This window comes from Otolemur garnettii, unplaced genomic scaffold (assembly GCF_000181295.1).
Source record: "Otolemur garnettii isolate 467f Iridium unplaced genomic scaffold, OtoGar3 scaffold00207, whole genome shotgun sequence".
NCBI lineage: Eukaryota > Metazoa > Chordata > Mammalia > Primates > Galagidae > Otolemur > Otolemur garnettii.
The window spans coordinates 1,557,716-1,578,574 of NW_003852602.1; the positions used below are offsets into that span (position 1 = coordinate 1,557,716).

At 35.6% G+C, this 20,859-nt stretch overlaps 1 protein-coding gene across 1 annotated transcript in view; it reads right to left on the reverse strand.

The window, feature by feature from the left end:
* Positions 1-13,168: 13,168 nt before the first annotated feature.
* The window catches only part of CDH8 (cadherin 8), a 377,151-nt gene continuing 369,460 nt past the window's right edge, over positions 13,169-20,859 (reverse strand). The window contains exons 11-12 of the mRNA XM_003801316.1: positions 17,451-17,702; positions 13,169-15,267 (exon numbers count right to left, since the gene is read on the reverse strand). Of these exons, the coding sequence (XP_003801364.1) occupies positions 14,774-15,267; positions 17,451-17,702 (746 nt within the window). The 3' untranslated portion in view covers positions 13,169-14,773. The remainder of the gene's footprint in view (positions 15,268-17,450; positions 17,703-20,859) is intronic.

Genomic DNA, 20,859 nt, shown 5'->3' on the forward strand with positions numbered 1-20,859 from the left:
TTGGGCAAACCATTCAGAAAGGTTTTTAAGACAAACAGAAAATTTTCCTTCAACTTTAATTTACTCGATACCTTAATATATCAAATACAATTTGGGGGTTATGATCAAGTGGTGATGGAAGATCTATGGCATTGTTAGCTGTTCTTTCTTCTCATTCATGACAATTAGCAGCACCTGTTAATGTCTGTGGCATTTTGAAAACAACTGATGTAACATCTATGTCCCTGTACTTGATGGAGGATGACAATGAAATCAAGAGAGGCCAGCCCAGTGGCTCAGGCCTGTGGTCCTAGCACTCTGGGAGGCTGAGGTGGGTTGATTGCTTGACTTCAGGAGTATGAGACCAGCCTGAGCCAGCAAGACCCTTGACTCTAAAAAACACATGCCTGGTGTTGTGACAGGCGCCTATAGTCCCAGCTACTCAGGAGGCTGAGGCAAGAGAATCGCTTGAGCCCAAGAGTTTGAGGTTGCTTATAAACTATGATGCCATGGCACCATAGGTTGAGCAAGTGACACTCTGTCTTAAACAAAGGGACAAAACTGTGTTATACCCAAAGTGAGTGTAATAGAGAAATGATAGCACACTGAGTCCAAATTAAGCAAGGGTCAGGGTTAATTAACCAAGGGTTATTGATTGGCCAGGCCAAGATTGGACTCAGGCCTCAAAGTTTCTTGACCCCTAGAAGCACGGGGGGAAACCTTTTATTAAGGGCTTTGGTAGGGGAGGGTGAATCTTTAATGCAAGCCAAATTTGACAAGAGCCGACACCTAGTAAGGGGAGTCCTTACAAGCAGAAGCTGGGGTCTTACAGTTATTACTAAACTCTTTCAGCTGAACTTCCTGTCTTAAAGGAGGCATGTTGAAAGCCCTTAGCCAGATAGAGTTGGGGCATAACAACTGCATGTTAAGATCATACAATTTATGGACAGAGTCATATAAATCCCTGTTTTCCTCCAAGTACTCAGTCATTTTGATTTGCACCTGACAAATTAATACTTCTATTGAACTGGATTAGTATTCTATTAGGGCCTCCACAAGCTGTTATTTTCTAAAAGCAATACCAATGTTAAGGTACGTTAAATCTTTTCATCATCAACATTTAAACCTCTGATGACAACTTTTATGAAATAAAGTACTTTATACCCTCTGTCATTATTACCAAACACTGCCTAACTCCTGGTGGCTTGTATCTGATCTCTGTGCCAACATGCCCATTGCTGGTGGCCAGAACCTGGGGGATAAAATGGGACAGAGGACATTTCTGAAAGTTTTCACCAAAAGTCATTGAGAGGGAGAATCCATTCTCCTTTTGACCACTGCAAAGGGAGAAAAGATAAATAAGTTGGGGGAGGGGGTGGATTTTGTTGGCCTGAAGGTCATTGCTTAATATAATAAGGGAACTCTTCTCCATTATGGACTTGAAAACCAGCCTGGAAGTTTCTTTGGGCACGAGCTATATTCCATCAAAACCCGGCACATGATAAGTTCTGCAAGTGTATACTCAAGTGAAAGTTAAAAGCAATAAGAAAGAATGAGTAGGAAACCATTTCTAGTCTTTGGCAGGAGAATGGCAAGTTATATGTGGTGTTCTGGGAAATTTACTTGATCATAGATATTTCCAAAGATGGAAGAGGGTGAAGATTAGGGACAAAGAGGCTTATCCAGTAGACTAATGCAATAACCTATGTGAATAATTGTCACCTCTACCCAGTGGAGAATCAAGCCTACACAAACAAGATCAATTTCTGGCATATTTCTTTCTCCAGCCACCTTCCTAACCTTTCCTGTTTTCTGAACGCCAATTACAGCTTCCCCACACTTTATCCGTTCCTGTGCATACTGTCACATATACTGGGTCCACATCGTCTAATGATCTCCACGTGTTAAATTTTTCTCTCCCATTAGATCTGTGTGAACAAGGTCTGTGACTTTTTCTACGATTTTACTCCCAATTACACTCACGGCTGAGCTGTGCGCAGTGTGGATTCTTGGTAAGTAGATGTTGATATTCTTAATATGACCCCATCAAGAGGAAGGAAAGTAAATTAGATTTGACTACATCCCTTCACTTCTTAAAAATCTCAGTCAGTCTATTGATTCCAGCAGTGATGTCTATTGAGTCAAATAATGATTCTCAAATTCTATTTTATGAAACTTGGCTATCTAGGCCAGTGTTTTTCAAACTTTTTAATCTCAGGGCTTACTTGAACCTACAGTTAAATCTCTGCAGCACACTTAAATTATGTTGATCCAAAAAAAGAAAAAAGGAGTAAAAAAAGAATATACATACTCTGCATTGAACTTCTGTTGAAAATAATTTAATTAGTGTTTTTTTTGCAATTGGTACACAGTAGTTGTACATATTTATGTGATACAAGAATCCAATGTACTCAATTCTAATATGAAGCCAGTGGATGGTCTAATACATTCCCACAAAAGAGAAAAAGTCAGATAAATTTAAGGTGGGATGGCTGGGCACGCTGGCTCATGCCAGCACTCTAGGAGGGCAAGGCAGGTGGATTGCTTGAGCTCAAGAGTTTGAGACAAGTCTGAGCAAAAGCAAGACCCTGTCTCTACTAGAATAGAAAAACTGAGGCAAGAGGATCACTTGAGCCTAGGAGTTGGAGGTTGCTGTGAGCTATGACGCCATAGCACTCTACCAGGGCAACAGCTTGAAATACTGTCTCAAAAAAAAAAAAAAATTAGTGAGACACTATCTCAAAAAAAAAAAAAATTAAGGTGGGGGTGAGAGAACAAGGGAGCAGGGAGATGGGAGGAGGGAGGGGTATAGGGATTAAGGTATTTAATTAATGATCATTAAAATTTTTTTTGCCATGCATCTAAGATCTTCTTATTGCACACTAGTGTGCCCTGGCACAGTCATTGAAAATCATTGATCTAGACAGATGAAATTGGCTTTTCAGTGAAAAAAAATTATAATTCATTGTATTTTAGGAATCTTGAGATAAATAAGAGTTTTTCTTGTAATAAAATTTCTAAGAGCTTTTATTTTGCAGATGTAGATTGTGACCTCTAAAGGGAGAAAAATAATCTCAACAATTCACCAAATGTGAACTATATTGGAAAATCTAAACCTTGTACTCAAGATACTTTTCAGAATAATATGGATTCCTGCTGTTTCCCACAAGATAATTCCACAGGCTGGTGCTCCCATCTTAGTTCTTAGTCTCATTTAGGATCCACAGAATGTATAAACTTTCACAGTCAGAATATCAACCATTCTCTTTGTGATGGCCCCCTCCTCTGCCAAATGCCGAGCCTGAAATACATGTCATTTTTCCTGAGCAAAATTTGTATTATTTGTTATTATTATTTATTATTATTTACACATCCATTTACTTACTAGGCCTCAAGTGCAAATAGGTGAGCCACTCTTTTTTCCCAAGTGAACAAAAGATAAATATTCTGGGGTATGTGTTCTAGAAAAGTGTATATTTCTGTGGGTGTGTTTATAATTAATATAGATGTTATTGTGCCATCAATTTCATTCCATCTTTTACATTTTTCACTTAAGAGTGTTTTTGAAATGGATGCGTGTTGGTTTATGTGCATCTATTTTATTATATTACTTCTAAATGCCCCATGGTAACCTTTCGCATTTAATAAGTGGACACAACATCCATTCTCCTGGTGTGGACTCAGTGAGTCTAGAACCTCACTGTAAGAAAAGTATAAATGTCTTAACACAATGATTAAGTAAGTGTGGTGAAAGCTATATTAACTGATTTGATGTAAGCATTCCAAATTCTATATAAAATCAGCACATTCTACCCCATAAAAGTATTATTGCACATGTGATCTATGTGTATATAACTTAATTTTAAAAAAGGAAACGAAAAGACAGCATAATGCATAACATTGGCTGCATTCACTTATGATTCTGTGATGGGTTTCTCTGGGATTCACCCCACAACAGGGCAGTGCTGGGTCTAAAGAGAGATACAGTGTACAAACTTTCTTACTTCAAACATTTTCACCAACACCTGGCTGTGTCCACCTTTTTGCACCTGTCTCATGAATTTACTATGATAACTTACTATTTTTATTTGCATTTTTTAAATAAAATGAGTCTGAGTATTGGTTCACAGACTCGGGTCTGCTTCTGCACCCCCAGTAGGAATTCCATCATTTCTTTTATTGTTTACTTTTTGTCCTGTGGTGGTGTTTCCTTGTTTTATGTTTAACACATCTGTGATAAGTTTTCCTTACCTGATAGTGTGAGAAATATCTTCCCTGCTTATCTCTCCACTTATCTTACTTGAATTTTATATGGAAGAATAGAGCTGAATACATACTGAAATTAAATTAAAAAAAAATGTTGACATGGGTACAAAATTCTGTTAGCATTTTGATTACAGCAGAATAAAGATGATAGAGTGATTGTTAGTAAACTTGACATCCTTAACATTTTCCTTTCATCAATGATATATTACTCAGATTTACCAGCCCTCCTGAAATATCTGCCTAGTGTTAATAGTATGTCTAGTTACTCTGCTTTTTATGTTTTTGATGATATTATCTGAAAGGAATAACACAATCTCCCTCTTTTTCATAAATCTTTAAAACTGTGTTTCTGTTTTTGGTTTTCTTTGTATAGGTGTTTTAGTCATGACTTTGAATATCTTACCAAACCAAGGCGATAAGGACAGGTTTTCTTATCTTCAATGTAAAAGAATGTGCCTTATAGTTCCTATTAACTATTTCATTTGCTATGGAATTTAGGGAGATTAGCTTTTATCAATTTGAAGACATTCTCATCTATGTTTATTGCTTAGTTTTTTGAGAGTTTTTTTCTTAAGTAGGTCATGAATTCTATCAGACATTTTTTCATACATCTATTGGAATGAAATATTCATATGACATTAACTTTTAGATTATCTTTATATTCTTCTAATCATACCAAAACAGGAGGCATTGCCTATTAATGCATTATTAGATTCCACTGCTCTTTTTAATAAAATAGAAAAATAAGGGGTAGGTGAATATCTCTTCTTGCTTTATCTCTGCCAAGTTTTGAGATACACATGATGCCTTTTCTAGGCTCTTTGGGTCTTCAGACCCTCCTGCTTTTCACTTGTGATATCTTTTTCTGTTTGGACCATCGCTCACCATAATGTCCAAATTTTTTTAACTGTCTCCATATGGCATAGCTTAATAAATATATTTCTATTTCTGAACTCATTAAGCAATAATTGTTTTGAAATGGTGTCTTACAGCAATTTGAAAGCATATTTATTAGTATATATATATACACTATAGTATATATAGTATAGCATATTAGCATGTTTATTAGTATAGATATACACTATAGTATATATATATGTATGTATACAGTGCATATGCATACATGTCCACACATATGGTGCCAAAAATGTATACACATCTTAAGAAAGGAAAAATATGTATTAAAATTATACTGTATACATTACTCATATATACCAACAACAAAAGTTCAATACAAATCACATTGATACTTCTTACAATTGCAGAAGTCAACTGTGACCTTAGTATTATATATTTAATATAGTGCTTTCCCTTTCTTCAAGTGTGTGTACATTTTCTGGCACCCTGTGTGTATGTGTGTGTGTGCTTGTGTGCCAACCATGCTATGATTTCTGAAACAAAAGAGCTGTGTCAAGCTATTGTAGAAGACTAGATGCTCTAAGGAGAATGATTGAGTTTCCTTCTCTCCTTTCCCATGTAGCACAAGCATGCTTAAAAGTAGCATTTTTTTAAATTAGCTTTTAATATAAGAAATTCTTATAATTATTTTTCATAAGACTTTCTCTTTAGCCTGATGTTACTTCAATTTTATTAAGTGCCAACCCTCAATTTATCAGCAAGTGTCAATAAACAAACAAAAAAAGAAGTTTTCAAGGGTGTTTTTTAATGACATATTTTATCATAACTAAACCACAAAGAAGAAATATTTCTTCTCTTGAGAATTAGTATTCAGTTCAAAGAGAAAGGATAATGCTTCCATAGTAATACTTCCTCCACAACATACTGTGTGTATATATAAAGCTATGTGTGTGCTTTTTGTTTTTCAATTTTTAGGTAAGCATAGATAAATGTTCCAGGGTATCATTTCCTCATTGCCATTAAGAAACATTTCCAGTAAATACATCCATCATACCCCAACCAAGAGTGACCTAACTCACCACAGTGGAGTCTCTATTATTTTTCAATTTCTAGAAAGTTGTAAGTCTGACAGGACCTTTGCTTGTTCTTTCTTTCTTTTTTTTTTTTATTGTTGGGGATTCTTTGGTGGTATAAGGAATCAGTTTACAATGATTGCATTTGATAGATAAAGGCCCTCTTATAATTTTGTCCCTCCCCCAAAAAGTGTACCACACCCCGTGACCCCCACTCCCTCCCTCCTCCCTTTCTCTGCTCTCCCCATCCCCCAACCCCCACCATGTACTAAGTCATTAATTGTCCTCATATCAGAATTGAGTACATGGGATTCTTGCTTAGCCATTCTTGTGATGCTTTACTAAGAATAATGTGTTCCACTTCCATCCAGGTTAATGCAAAAGATGTAGAGTCATCATCTTTTTTAGTGGCTAAATAGTATTCCATGGTATTCAAATACCACAGCTTGTTAATCCATTACTGGGTTGGTGGGCTTTTTCTTCTTAAGACTCATCAGGTCTTTTGTGACCTTTATCAACACAAGTATTGCTATATAAAAATTTCAACATGTAGTAATGTTTTCTGGGAGGTCTTTGCAATGGTTAATTTTATATGTCAACTTGACTAGGCCATAGTGTGCCTTGATGAAACATTATACTTGGTTGTCTTTGAGGATATTTCCTGATGAAGTCATTATTTGAAGTGGTAGAACTCAGAGTAAAGCATCCTCCCCAGGTGGGCCTCATCAAGGTGCTAAATAGGAAGGAGAAATTTGTCCCTATTTTTTTCTGAGCTGAAATATCCTATTTTACTTTCTCTTATCCTCACACTGGGATTGACACTATTCTCTCCCCTGATTCTCAGCTTTTGGACTCAAACTTATCTATAACATGGGCTTTCTTGGGTCTCCAGTGAGCAGGCAACAGATCATAGGGTTTCTCTTCCTCCATAATGTCCTGAGCCAATTCCTCATATAAATATGTCCTATTGGCTGTGTGTCTCTGAAGAATCCTGACTAGTACAGTCCCTTATATGCATATAGAAATCTTTAAAGATCTCTGATTTCCACTATCCTTTTCTGTAGTTGATCATTAGATAAGTTATGATGTTAGCCTTTGGTGAAGAATTATGCTTTTTGTAAATAGCCCCACCATCCCCATAGTTGTTCAAGCTAAACACTGTAGGAGTTAACTTTAAATTTTAACTTTCCTTCATTTTTCACATCCACTGAAGCAGTCATGGCTTCCAATTTTATACCCAAAATGTATCTGGAGTCTATCTAGTTCTTCTATCTCTTCTAGCACTCCAAAGTCAAGATAATCTCTTCTTTGGGCTATAACGACAACCTCTTATCTGGGTTTCTCAAATTCATTTTTGTCTCCCATAATCCTAATTTCATTCAGGAACCAGAGTCTATGTTTTGTAATTATAACACAGATCATATCATTCCTCAGCTTTTGGAGTCTTTCAATTTCTTCCTCTTTCACATAAAACAAATCTAAGTTCCTTATCCTGGTTGGCAAGAACATGGGTAATATGGTCTCTGCCAAATTCTCTACATCTATTGTGTCTCCTTCACCTTTATCCATGGTTATCTGGAGCTTCTTTTCATTTCTTGTATATACCATTCATTGGTTTAGTGCAGGAGAGCAAGTAACACAAACATTTCTAAACACTTTTCTGTGGTTTGCTCTTATAAAGACAAGTTCACATGGAAGCTTAAATATCACCCTGTCCACTCCAAGTGAAACACCTATTTTCCCATCCACCTATTGTGTTCTATAATATCACTTTTTTCTTATTTCTACACCTCTACATTTTTTCCACACCACTAGGTCTTTGAAGAAATAGAACTCTTCTGTCCTATTCAATGCTATAGTCCCAATACCTAAATTAATGGAAAGTCATTGGTATGTATTTGTTAAATAATTAAGGGAACTGGTAATTTTGTCATGTGTAGAATTCATAGGGGTGAGAAACACTGGCACAAAGGCCATTGAGAGATCCCATCAGCATGATCATTTGTCTTCAGGTGCTGGACCTTAGTCTGATGTTATCATGATGCTTATGATACAATGTGTCCCTCCAAGACTCATTCTAACACAGCCTGTGTGCCTTGGCTGGCTTAGATAGATATTCTTTCTGTACAAAACACAGTTTAGCATAAACAGCATAACTAAATCTAATGTTTTATCCTTCGTTCTTTTCTATAATTTAAACAATATGACTCCTCCGCGTCTTTGAGAAATAAGAGACATGTGCTAGGTGTATCTTTTTTTTTCCTGCCCTTAGTACAGTATCTAAAACATATTTTGTAGGAAAAAAACGTGTTCCAAAGGTCTTTTTTCAGTTTATTGGCAATATTGTTATTAACAGCTCTAACATTGAGCCCATAACATCCATTCACATACTCAACAATCAGACTTGACAAATATAAAATAGGTATGAAACGTTAGAGGTTGAGTGAAAGAAAACGTAAGACACCATTAGACAAAATTGTCATCTGGGTAAAGCATACACTGGGAAAAGATTGTCTCTTAAATTGTCATGTTCAATCTTAGACCACAGTTGTTAAAATCTTGCTCATACTTATGAAGAGTCACAGGACATCTCTAGAGATCTGTCATGTACAAAGGAAATCTCAAGAAATTGAAATTTGTTTTTAGTGACCTCTCACTTCCTTTTCTGTTCCTGGCCTCTGGGTTCACGGAAGCCATAGCTTTCTGTAGTCTCTCTTTTCAGACAGCATCCGGTGATATGCCTCCTAGCAACCCTCTTCTGTAATCTGTGAATAATAATAGAGACATCTATTATCTATTAGTAGGGATAATTGCAAGAGATATCTATTGTCTATTAGTAGAGATAATTAGTAGAGATAAATGCAATACTTGCATTCCAGGTGTGAAATAGATGGTGGCAGGTAACTCAAGTTGGGCGAAAAGTACCCAAAGGCACCATTTTCTCCAGCAAATGCCTACTGACCTTGAGACCTAGATGAAACTTCCATAAACAAGGGAGGGGGAAGAATAAACGCAAAACCACACTGTCACAACCCAGGAAATGATCCAGACAACCAGAGTTCCATTCTTGCTTCTCTCACTTACAAGACATGTAATTTAACACTGAAGATTTCTTAGGAAATCTTTGAACCTCATTTTTCTCATCCAAAAACCTTCCACAATTTAGGAAAACCTAGACTGTCCCAGGAGCACCCAATTTCTATACATCTCTGAAAGTCCCAAATGTCTCATTCATCCTAAGATACAGCTCTTTTTACAATTTTCCCTTTTAGATTTTTTTTTGAAAAGTTGTGATTTTTGTTGCACCCATCTTCAGCACATATCTTTTTGCAAACTTCTCTTGAAAGCTCATTTTGAGTCACTCACTTTCTCCTCATAACACTATATATAACTTAATTTCTATTTCTTACCATCACAAGCTTCACATTATAATCACAGAGATAATTCTTTCATTGAAAGTTAAAGGATTCAATTTCAGGCCAATGTAAGTTTAAATCCAGATTTGAATACTACTTAAGCATAGGCAAAGAATGCTTCCAACAATTACTTCAGATGAAATTTATCAACACCATTGTGTAAGAAAAGGAAATAATTGTGGGGATGCCACCATATTTAATTTTTTCATATCAACCCTATAGCCTAATTCTTGCACTGATAGGTGCTTAATAAACGTAAGAGCAAATTCTTGCCCTTCAGATAGTCCATTGAATCAGATAACTTTTTAATTTTATGTTCCCCATAATATTAGGACTATGCCCCAAATACTATGACTAGAATACTTAAAATATCAAGAATGTACCATGTAATCTGTAAATATGTACTGACTAAGAAGAAAACAATAAAAATGTGTCTATTTAATAATAAACATTGAAGACATTGGTTTGTTTTTTTTTACAGTATCATAAAAATCAATAACTACAAGAGCAAATAATATATTCAACACTGTTTGGCCAAATAAGTAACAGAGCAAAAGACTTTGTATAAAAAAAAATAGTACTGAAATTTAAAAAAAATAAAAATGAGAAGAAAAGTATTGCTTGAAAAATATATTCCACAGTGCTTTTCTCATTATTGGAATGTTATTGACATGAGAAAATGATGAATACCTGAGGAAATGGATACCCTAGTTACCCTGATTTGATTAATCCACATTGTATGCCTGTATCAAAATATCACGTACCTTAGGAATACATACATAAACTAAATTACCCATAATAGTTTAAACATCAAAAATTTTTAAAATACAATGATAAAAAATCTAAATTCAGCTTCACGAGTGAAACAGCGTCACATGTTTAATTTTAATCCCAGGTATTGTGAGCCATCATTCTGTTCACAAACAAAAACCTGCATTTAAATCTTTTTACCCTCAATCCAATTTCTTTCAAGTTCAAGATTAGATTCAGGAACACAGATAGCCACAAATCCAGGGGTTTTGTAGTATATGGAATTGTGAGATGAAAAAAAAAGGCAAATGTAAATTATCCCCAGTATCTTAATTGAATGTACTGTGTATAGACCCACATATATGAATATATATACACATACATATGTATATTCTTTTCAGTCTTGATATTCATGTTAAAACTGCGCATTCATAGAGCTTTTATAGTGATGCCCACTGTTACCTTATCATTTTGACTGACAATGATAGGATTTCAGTCATGCTCAGCCTTTCCGACAGTGCCAGTGATGGGATTTTTTGAAATCTTATTACTGGTTGCACTGCCCTGATCTCAGATGGAACTTTCAATCAAAAAGGCAATCAGAAGGTTATACATTCGTGAGATTCCCTGCAAAGCCAGCGATCGCATAATACAACTTGTTGGAAGGGTCTACTTGCCTCTAGTCCTTATGTGGCTATAAAGAGTAATTGGCTACTTAGCTCTCAGCACCCGCTTTTCCTTCTCCAAAATACAGCATAGCCCAGAACTCTGTTGAGTCTCAGTGTGGAATCTGGCTGCTCCTAGGAGATTTCTAAGTCTCATGCCGAGACTTGTCTTACTTTAAGCATCTGATTAAGCAAGCTCTCCCAAAGACACATTTGTCTTTTTCTAAGCATCCTGGCTTCACTGGTGATACCAGTGAATCAAAGTTTTCTTTTCTTTTATATATACACATACGCTTGCCCACATGTTTTTCCCAAAACATTTTCACTGCAAAGCTCATACCCTACAAATCATAATTCTACATGGCAAGGTTAACACATACATTTAATAAACAGCAAATTTTAATCACTCTATTATAAACTTTTTAAAATGTATTGTGACTATGCTCATAAAAATTATTGCAAAGAATGCTCTCCTAATATTCTATATTATGCATATGATATGTGAACGTTTAAGAGACTTTTTGGTAATAAGATCTCATGTAGTGTACAATTACTTAGGGATGTATCAGTCCCCAGATAGGAACCTTGAATCATCAGGTGGGCAGAGGGAGAATGTTCTGTCTCACTTCACTTCCACTTAACTCTTCTGTTAGGCAGAGAGCCCTTGTCTTTGCTATGTCAATACTGATGGAATAGAAAACAATAAACACAGATTAAAGTGGTCGCTTTAATGAAGTTTTAAAATCTGTTATCTAACAGGTCGAGTATGAGGTACTTAACTCCTAAAAATGATTAGGAACTTCATAGACCTCTTTTGGTTAGGGAAGCACTGGCAAGTCTGTTGCTAACTTAAATCATAAGCCAAATTGTCCGTGTGTGTGACAGAGGAGAGAGAGAGAGGGAGAGAAAGAGACCCTCAGATCTTTAGTTAAATTCAGGAAACTCTAAAGGTACAGTTCAGCCCATTAACTAACAAGATTATTAGTCACTTGATTTCACATTTTAAAACCTGAAATGACCTTTTAAACACAAAATGCTAGCATGATGGTGCCAAAGAAAATCACCGAGAGATCTATGCTTTCATTTTTTCTTCTTAGGTAAAGGAAATTTTAAGTCAGGATTTTGGAAACTATTATATAAGACATTAATCTCCTGCATACAAAAACCACTATATGGAGATTATCTTATTGATTGCCAATATTGGAGGTCATAGATTTTATATTCCTGAAAGGAATAGTGTAATATTTCTGTTAGACATATTTTTGTGTCTTTAATCTAGTCACTTCACTTCAAAATGTACCAGAGATGAATCTGATATGGCAGAGATAAGTAAAATAAATAAATAAATAAATAAAAATCTTACATTGGTTTAGAATGTCTAAGATAGTTGGAATATTACTATTGATTATTATTACAACTATTATTAATTATTTACATTCATCAAGAACCTGTATAAGACACTATGCCAAGTCCTGGTATATTTAAAACCACTTTGGACCATCCTTTTGAAAGAGTGTTCAATAGCCATAGTAATAAGCATAAAAGATGAACTCTTCTCAGGCAACAGAAACTCAATAAAAAGTTGATTAAGTCTCTGGAAAACTATACATTCTTAGAATATTCAGACATTTTGTTTCTGTCACAGTGGCGGTAACCTCTGCAAGTTAGTGCCTTCAGTTGAGCCAATGACTAAGAGGGCAGAGGACCACATTCTAGTCTTGCCCAGTGAGTTAATGCTCAAATGGACAATTTTTCAATCCACAGTCTCCCATTGGACTGGCAAAGATTTCACCAGGTCTGCATTGCAGTCTATGACTCCCTGCCAAATCCTGATTCCTCATGTGTTCATTTTCACAAGTTTTACATCTGAAAACTTTTCTGTAGCCCTCCCCTGCCCAACACATCTGCTTCAAGAAGGACCCAAATGGCACAGCTGGAGTCCCCTTAGGGGCTCCCATGTTTCTTTTATGTTCCTGCTGGTACCTTGCTGTGTGATATTTGGCAACTCATTTCTGTTCTCTGGGTCTTTATAAATAAAGACTCTCACAGACAAAATGACCCTTGGGATGATTTGCTTGAACATGTTGGAATTTTAGTTAGAGTTGATTATCTTGTTAATAAGTCTTCAACTGACTAGGGAAAAAAATTGATGACAACAAAAGTATTTATAAAAATATATTTCACAAAGTAGGAAACAATACAGGAGTTTCTCTGGATACAATACATGGAGTAAATAAACAATATTGCATTAAAGCAAAGTAGAAAATTAAAATGATCTGCATGTAATACTTGAGTTGTATCATACATTTTCTACTCCTAAATGGCAGGTTTGCATTACAAATTAAATATGCCCACGTCATCTAGTGCTGTTCTTTTTTGGAGTCTCTAAGACATTCTGAGCATTACTATGAAGATCAGGGAGAGGAGTACTAAAAAACAGAAGCAATGAAATTATGTACAAATCAGGTCCTGCGCTAAAACAGGAGGGGTAACTTGAGGCATGTTTATAGGTAGGGCATTAGGTGGGTATCTAAAAGTCTAGAGTTTAAATAGTCACAGGAATCAATATACTTTCAGATGTTTGTGCTTGTAGTAAAAACACCAAATACTAGGATTATGAACAAAATAGAAAACAGTTCAAAAGTTTCTCTGGGAAAATGCTGTTCCTGCCATCACCAGTTACAATAACACTTTCTACTCTAAAGAGGCTGTTAGCTCTCCTCTTGATAATATTGCCTGCCATACTCGTCTCATCAAAATGTACATGTATTAAACATTCATTGTATATATTTATATAAAACAATCTAAAGGATTATTAATGGATATAATTTAGGGTTTTTCCCCCATATAGTCCCTTAATCTATAGATTACCAACCTTAATAAATAAAAGCATTAATGGACATCAATAAAATATTTATTTCGAGGCTTTAAACAAATAAATCCACGCGCTAGCAATAAAACCATCTGTCTCTTATGTAGTCCACTGGGTGGCCACAGTTTATCTTTGTGTCCTTGTGGAAGAAGATGAAGCGGAAGGGAGAGGAATCCTGCTTCTAGAAAACAAACGTGTTTGAATGGGATTTCTCTCCTCCCACCACTGAGTTGGCAAGCCCCACCCTGGGATGGATTAGGAATGTGAATATTTTAAGGCTTGACACAATATTTAAAGATGCTATTCAGTCTCTGGTGAGTGGGGCCAACAATTATGTACAATGTGTGGTCACTGTACCGTATAATCTAGGAGGCCTCTCAAAACTCCGAAAAGTTACAGTGTACAGCAGACCAAGTATTGCTTTATCATTTGTAGAGGGATCCTTACGGGTGAAGGGGAAAAAACCATTTGCATTCATAAAAATTCTTGCAGAAGACATATGTCAGCAGCAGATTTCTTGAGGGTCCATTTTTTTTTTCCCTAAGAAAGCACCTTTTAATTTTGATTTTTTCCCCTTTTTATACCATTTCTCTAAGGATTAACAAGGATCCCAATATTTGTCTGTGGTGGTCAGGTAAATATCAAATATCCAAAGACTTCTAGACATTCCACATACTTAATTCACACTCCACAAGATTTATAACCTCCTAACATATATTTTTTATTTTATTATTGTTATTTTTTTTTGGTTCAACATTTAAATGTGGTTGAGTTTATAGATGATTGGTGCTAAACTTGCCTCTAAAACAAATAGCCACATTGGTTGTATCTAAGGGGAGTGACCCTAGAATATTACAGAATGCTCAGTTCCAGTGATTCATTTATAATCCACTGTCAAGTCTCTTTGTCACTTTCACCAACAGAGTAGAGTTCGCCCAGTCTCTTAAAACGGGGACCCCAGTCACTGAGGTAGTCAAAATTCTGGTCTGAGTCTGATGTGGTGGACTCCAGGGAGCTGAGGGAGCCAGCCACAGACCCTCGCCCTTCATAGCCATATATCTGTATGGAGTCATATGGCGGGGCCGTGGGGTCATTATCTGCCTCATGAAGCCTCACATTTATAAATTCATCGACATCAACACCATTCGGAACTGGAGCAAGCCCTTGCCTTGGCATAAACTGCAAATCTGGTTTAATATCCTTACGGGGTAAAAATCCATTAATTCCATCTGGGTTTTGTAACGTTGCAATGTCAAAAGCCTCTGTGTCCTCCTCCCCTCCTCCTTCATCATCATAGCGAATGATGTTTTCTCGAACATCTTCATCATCTTTGATGATTAATGGCTCATTTTTATGTCGCCGCAGAGTTACAAACAGCACCACAATGACTGTAGGAAAATATTAAATAGCAGTTAGCCAAATGAGCAGATCATTGCACAAGCAACAAATACACCATGTATGTTAAGAGAGGGGGGACATTTTTAAGCAAATGTATGAGCATGCAGCTTTAATAATATTTACTAGGGAATGAAACACCTTTCTGAAGAATGAATCTTAGATTTTGAAGTAAAATCCAGACCACGTCTGTCTATTAAATGGTGATGAACCTAGGTTAAAAGGATCAAATTACACCTACTCATGGTAAAAGGTTAACATTTTACACTGTTATGATTGCTAGAGTGAATGGCACAAAATATCAATAGAAAACAGCAAGGGTAGTATGACTAACTTGACTAACTTGCTGTGTGACTTTTCCCAAGCCCTTAATACAAAGTGACTAGATTTTAACATTGGTAAAGCGGGACACCATTGACAGGGGTTAGGGGGGCATGTGGGGGTGGGTTCTTAATTAAAAATTTGGTCCATATGGAGCAACGAAAATTTTCATAGAATGCAAAAATAATACTGCAATATATATATTTTAAATTTCAACATAAGTACAATTTACAAATATAATACATTAAAAAAAATTATGTATACGGCAGCGCCTATGGCTCAAAGGAGTAGGGCTCTGTCCACCTGGGCCAGAAGGGGAGTAGGGAGTTTACATTAGCCTTTTCATTTCCAAATGAAGTTACATTAACCTCTTCGTTCCCAAATGGAGTTACATTAACCTTTTCAGCAACTGAAAACCGTATATTCCCTTCCCGTTGTCCCACTGTTCGTGCATTCTTTCCAAAAATTAGGACTTTTTAAAAATGCCGCCAGATGTGGGACAAATTGTTAAAAATCAGGACTGTCCTGCCAAAAGCGGGACGTCTGGTCACCTTACTTAATACCCTTTGGTTGCAAACCTCTCTTTCATATATACACACACACATAAATACATACATATATACATATATATATATATATATTTTTTTTTTTTTTTGAGACAGAGTCTCACTATGTCACCCTGGGTAGAGTGCCATGGCATTACAGCTCACAGCAACCTCAAACTCTTGTGCTTAAGCAACACTCTTGCCTCAGCCTCCCAAGTAGCTGGGACTACAGGCACCTGCCCACAACATCCAGCTATATTTTTGTTGTTGTTGCAGTTGTCATTGTTGTTTAGCTGGCCTGGGCCAGGTTCTAACCCACCAGCCTGGATGTACGTGGCCAACGCCCTACCCACTGATCTATGGGCACCTCCATATTTTGTGTTTTAACAGTTCATCAAGACACTTTCCAGTTGAATTATATTATTTCACCAAAGTGAATCCAAAGTTGCAGAGCAATTTTTTGTCTTCGATGAAGCTGGAATGCCCCATTCAGGGAAGGGAGGCCTAATGGTGGGGAGCTGGAAAGGAGCACACACCCACCTAGCTAGGTGGCCAATTCAAACATGGGCTAATGACACAAAATAAGTCAGCAAAGTGATGCTTAAATTCAAGGCACTGGGGGAGCAAGACAGCTGTAACTGGGAAGACACTATCCTTAAGGTCTCTGATTTCTTATGGGCGAGATAAGGTAAAACTCTTCGTTCTTTTACATGTTTCTGCTTCTAATCTCAGTTTTACAATTGGGTTTTTAAGTGAGAAGGTTATAGAAGCTTCCCTCAACTTGCAATCTTCATTTTAATTGGACATTAACATCAATAAAAATATTTGAGGAACACAATATTATTTTAAAGTAAAAATACCTTTTGTTTGCTTATTTTCTTTTTCTCTCATCAAACTTTGTCATCTGATGAACCTAGCGACACAATCTATGCATTGTTTAGACAAAACAATACTGTGGGCATAGGGGAGCCCCTCTTACAGTAAACTGCTGTGCCTCAGAGGATCTGGGGATCTGTTTATAGTTGGTGCCGTGGTAAGTACACAAGGACTCCTTCTTCACTGCCACCATTATGCTCTGTCCATCTCTTCACTGGTGATGGATTGAGAAAGCCATAGAAAGTCCTTTTCAATTGATCATTTACTACCATGGCCCTTTTTTCTCAGTACTTTGTCTTAGTGATTTCAAAATGTGGAGAAGGAAAGAAATCCCTCTTCCTCAAAAGAATGCTGACAAGGGATTGCTGTCCTTATTTATGCTCATTTATGAAACAGAAAAATGATGACCATTCAGCAATGAAGTAAATACGTACCTAGCAGCAAAATGATGCACGCTAATATGGCAATTAAGGCGCCCATACTGAGTCCAATGGGAAGGACATAAGCTTCAACATTACAAGACTGGACAACACCGTCATTGTTGCAGCCACAGACACGGATGGTCAGGGTGCTGGTGCTACTCAGAGGAGGATTCCCACTATCACTGATTATAATTGGTAGAAGATAGACTTCTTGCTTCTGGCGGTTGAATCCATTATGCTTTGCCAAAATGCTGAGGGAATTATCTGAAAAAAGTGAAAATTATAATAATTTGTATCATTTCAAAACGGCTATCTAAACAACACCTGTTTTCTTAGTTCATAAAACCTCTGCAGACCTGAAGACAATCCCAAGTCCACTGGACCACTCAAGCTGTGTCTCCCATCCCTTCTTCATACTTTCTCAATTGGCCTGGACAAAAACATCTGCACCATAAAGATCGAATGAATGCGGTACCATAATGGAGTTCTGCCATCACCTTATAAATGCAAAATATTTCTTTCATAACAATAAATCTTCAACTGTCCTTCCAGAAGACATTCATTATCTTAAGTCTCCATAAATCCATAAATCAACTTAATTTTCTTTCATTTATCCTACTAATGCAATAAGCAAAATTGACTACATAGAATATCACCATATTTGAAAGCCATGTTTGAGATCTCTAACAGGGATGTTCACCCTTTCTTTTTTTCTGCTGTACATTGGAATAAGAAGAGTTGTCTTGACACACACATTAAAAACACAAATACTAATGAGAGATGATGAGCAAAAATAAGGCTCAGGCATAATCTTCACAATATCTAACACCACAGATAAGTAAAATAGGCCTCAAATAATCTGCATGTGGCCCAGACTCTGCAGGTTGGACTTCCCTGCTAGATAGCAGGACAATGTGATATTCAAAACAGTGCACTTTTTTCACTCCCAGAGGTACCTATAAAAGGTCAGTCATGCCCTATAGCATTTATATTAAGATATATCAAAAATCCCATTTATTGCAAATGGGAGGAGAAATGCCACATATATTAAAATTCTGTTGAGGAGATGTATATTGGTTATACAATAAGAACAAAATCAGAAGCCATACAAGGAGGTGCTTCATTCTGCATATGCAAATTGATTACATAGTCTGGTTATCTGAAATAATCAAAGCAAAACTGTTCAGTAAGTAGTGACTGGTCCCATGTCAACTGTGCATGTCTCAAAATTTCACCCTGTTGCCTTTCATCTCGATCTCATTAAGTACAGTTCTATTGTATATATTAATTATTAATCTATTTTCTCATTTTTTAACTCAAAATGAGAATACTAATTATGTCACACTGATATTGTAGCCAAAACCAAATAAACAAAATTTTGGTTACTTTGGGCAGTGTTATTTGGGCAAAATGATAATTTCAATTACAATTTTTTCAAATACTGGCAAATTCACAAGCTACCTCATTAAGGCATGCTAAATCAAGGGTTCCAAACCAGTATGGTTCAATTTCTGGTTTCCAAAATACTCAAATAGGTGGACAAATATACCATTCAAATGAGTTCAAGTAAATATGTTAAATCTTCTGTACCAGATAGCACTACACACATATTAGGATTTCAGAAAAATGATAACCATTCACTAAAATATTTGTATAATTATATTTATTTTGCTTTGTTTAAGCTATGAACATGCCTATAATGCCTTGCTCGTAAGGAGTCAAATAAAAAAAGCACTTCAAGTTAACCATCTTTCTTCTAGATTTCTTCTGGTTGTGCCTCATTATATAGTAATTTGCAAAGCTAGAAGAGGTTTCTAATGGAGTTAGGCAGTGATAGTCCAAATGATCCATTAATCTTTATTTCCGCCAAGTAAAAAGAAATAACACTAAGATAAAAGCAGGGGAATGTGATCTCAAAACAGAGCATATATAGTTCTGTTGTATTTTCAGAAAGTGTGTGACACATTGGAGTACAGTTAATTAGTGTAAAGAACTCTTGTAGATGATTTCATGTGCCATGGTTCAAAACTGAAAAAGGGAATTATTCTTCAAGATGCAATTAATGAAATTGCGATGAAGCTTTTGTCTTTTTTTGGTTGACATTTTATTTACATGAGAAACTATCTTTGCATGTTCTCTCTTTTAAACCTCTACAGTGATAATTTAGAAATTGCAGCAAGAATATTGCTTATTGAAGAACAAAGTTATCTCCTGTACCACTCAGAAAAGCATTGTGGGTCTACCACTAAACTCATATTTAATTACTAATATTGGAATTTTCACATTTTCCTTTTATTACTGAGAAGAGCGCTGGTTAGTCTACTGCAAAATTCATACTCAAATACAGTTTTATTACTAATTCTGGAATTTGCATAAGTCACTCCCATTTCTACACAAAGGAAAGTTTTGACTAAGAGAAGTCTATGATTCATTCTTAAACTTTGCCTTCAATCTCTGGGCAGTATCAATTGCTTGTTTGCCTACTTATCTTCCTTTAAAACCATTTTTGATTGTTGTTTGTATTTCTTATTGATTTATTTGAGTTCTTTCATTAGGTCAAATGAAATTGTCAGTATTATACACACCAAAACACATAAATATCAGCAGTTTTACACAATTCGAATTAATGTTTTCAGAATAATTTTTAAATCTTTTATGTTGAAAATATATTCAATAAGATTGTGGTTTGTTATTTAAAATCTACAGTGCCTTTTCACATCATTAAAATTTTAATTTTGAATCTCCCTCTTGAGTACAACATACATTATTTTGGTGACAGACACACTGAAAGCTCTGACCTTATTATGACACAATTTATCCACATTAAAAAAATTGTACTTCCCCAACTTTTTGAAATACAGACTAAACATAATTTTTTTATTTTAACGTTTATATAGTCAATTTTATCAGTCTATTTTATTAGTGTTTTCAAGCCTTATTTTTAAAAAATTCTTAATTATGTAAAATATTTTTATAAAGTTGCCTTTCTCAATTATATTATTAGGAACTGATTATTTCTATACTAATAATTGAGCTACTTAAGGTTAATTATAGAGTAATTTATTCCTCCCTCACTGATCTGTAGTCCTCACAGGCTCATAAATCAAATTTTTGTACATCTTAATCCTTTGGGACATCTGTCCCAGTAGTCTATTTTTAACCCTACACTAATATCATGCTTTTTACATATGAAAATTTTACAATAAATCTTGATGTCTTTAGGGCATGTCTTTTACCATATTCTTAGCTACTCGTGCTCATTTGCTATTCTCTGACAATTATTGCATCAGATTATCAAATTCTATAAAAATTCCTATAAGAACTTTCTTAGAAATGATATTAAAATAGAAACCATTTTTGAGACAAATAATTATAACAAGTCATTATGACCTTCTATATCAAGGTCATGGTTTTTTATGTT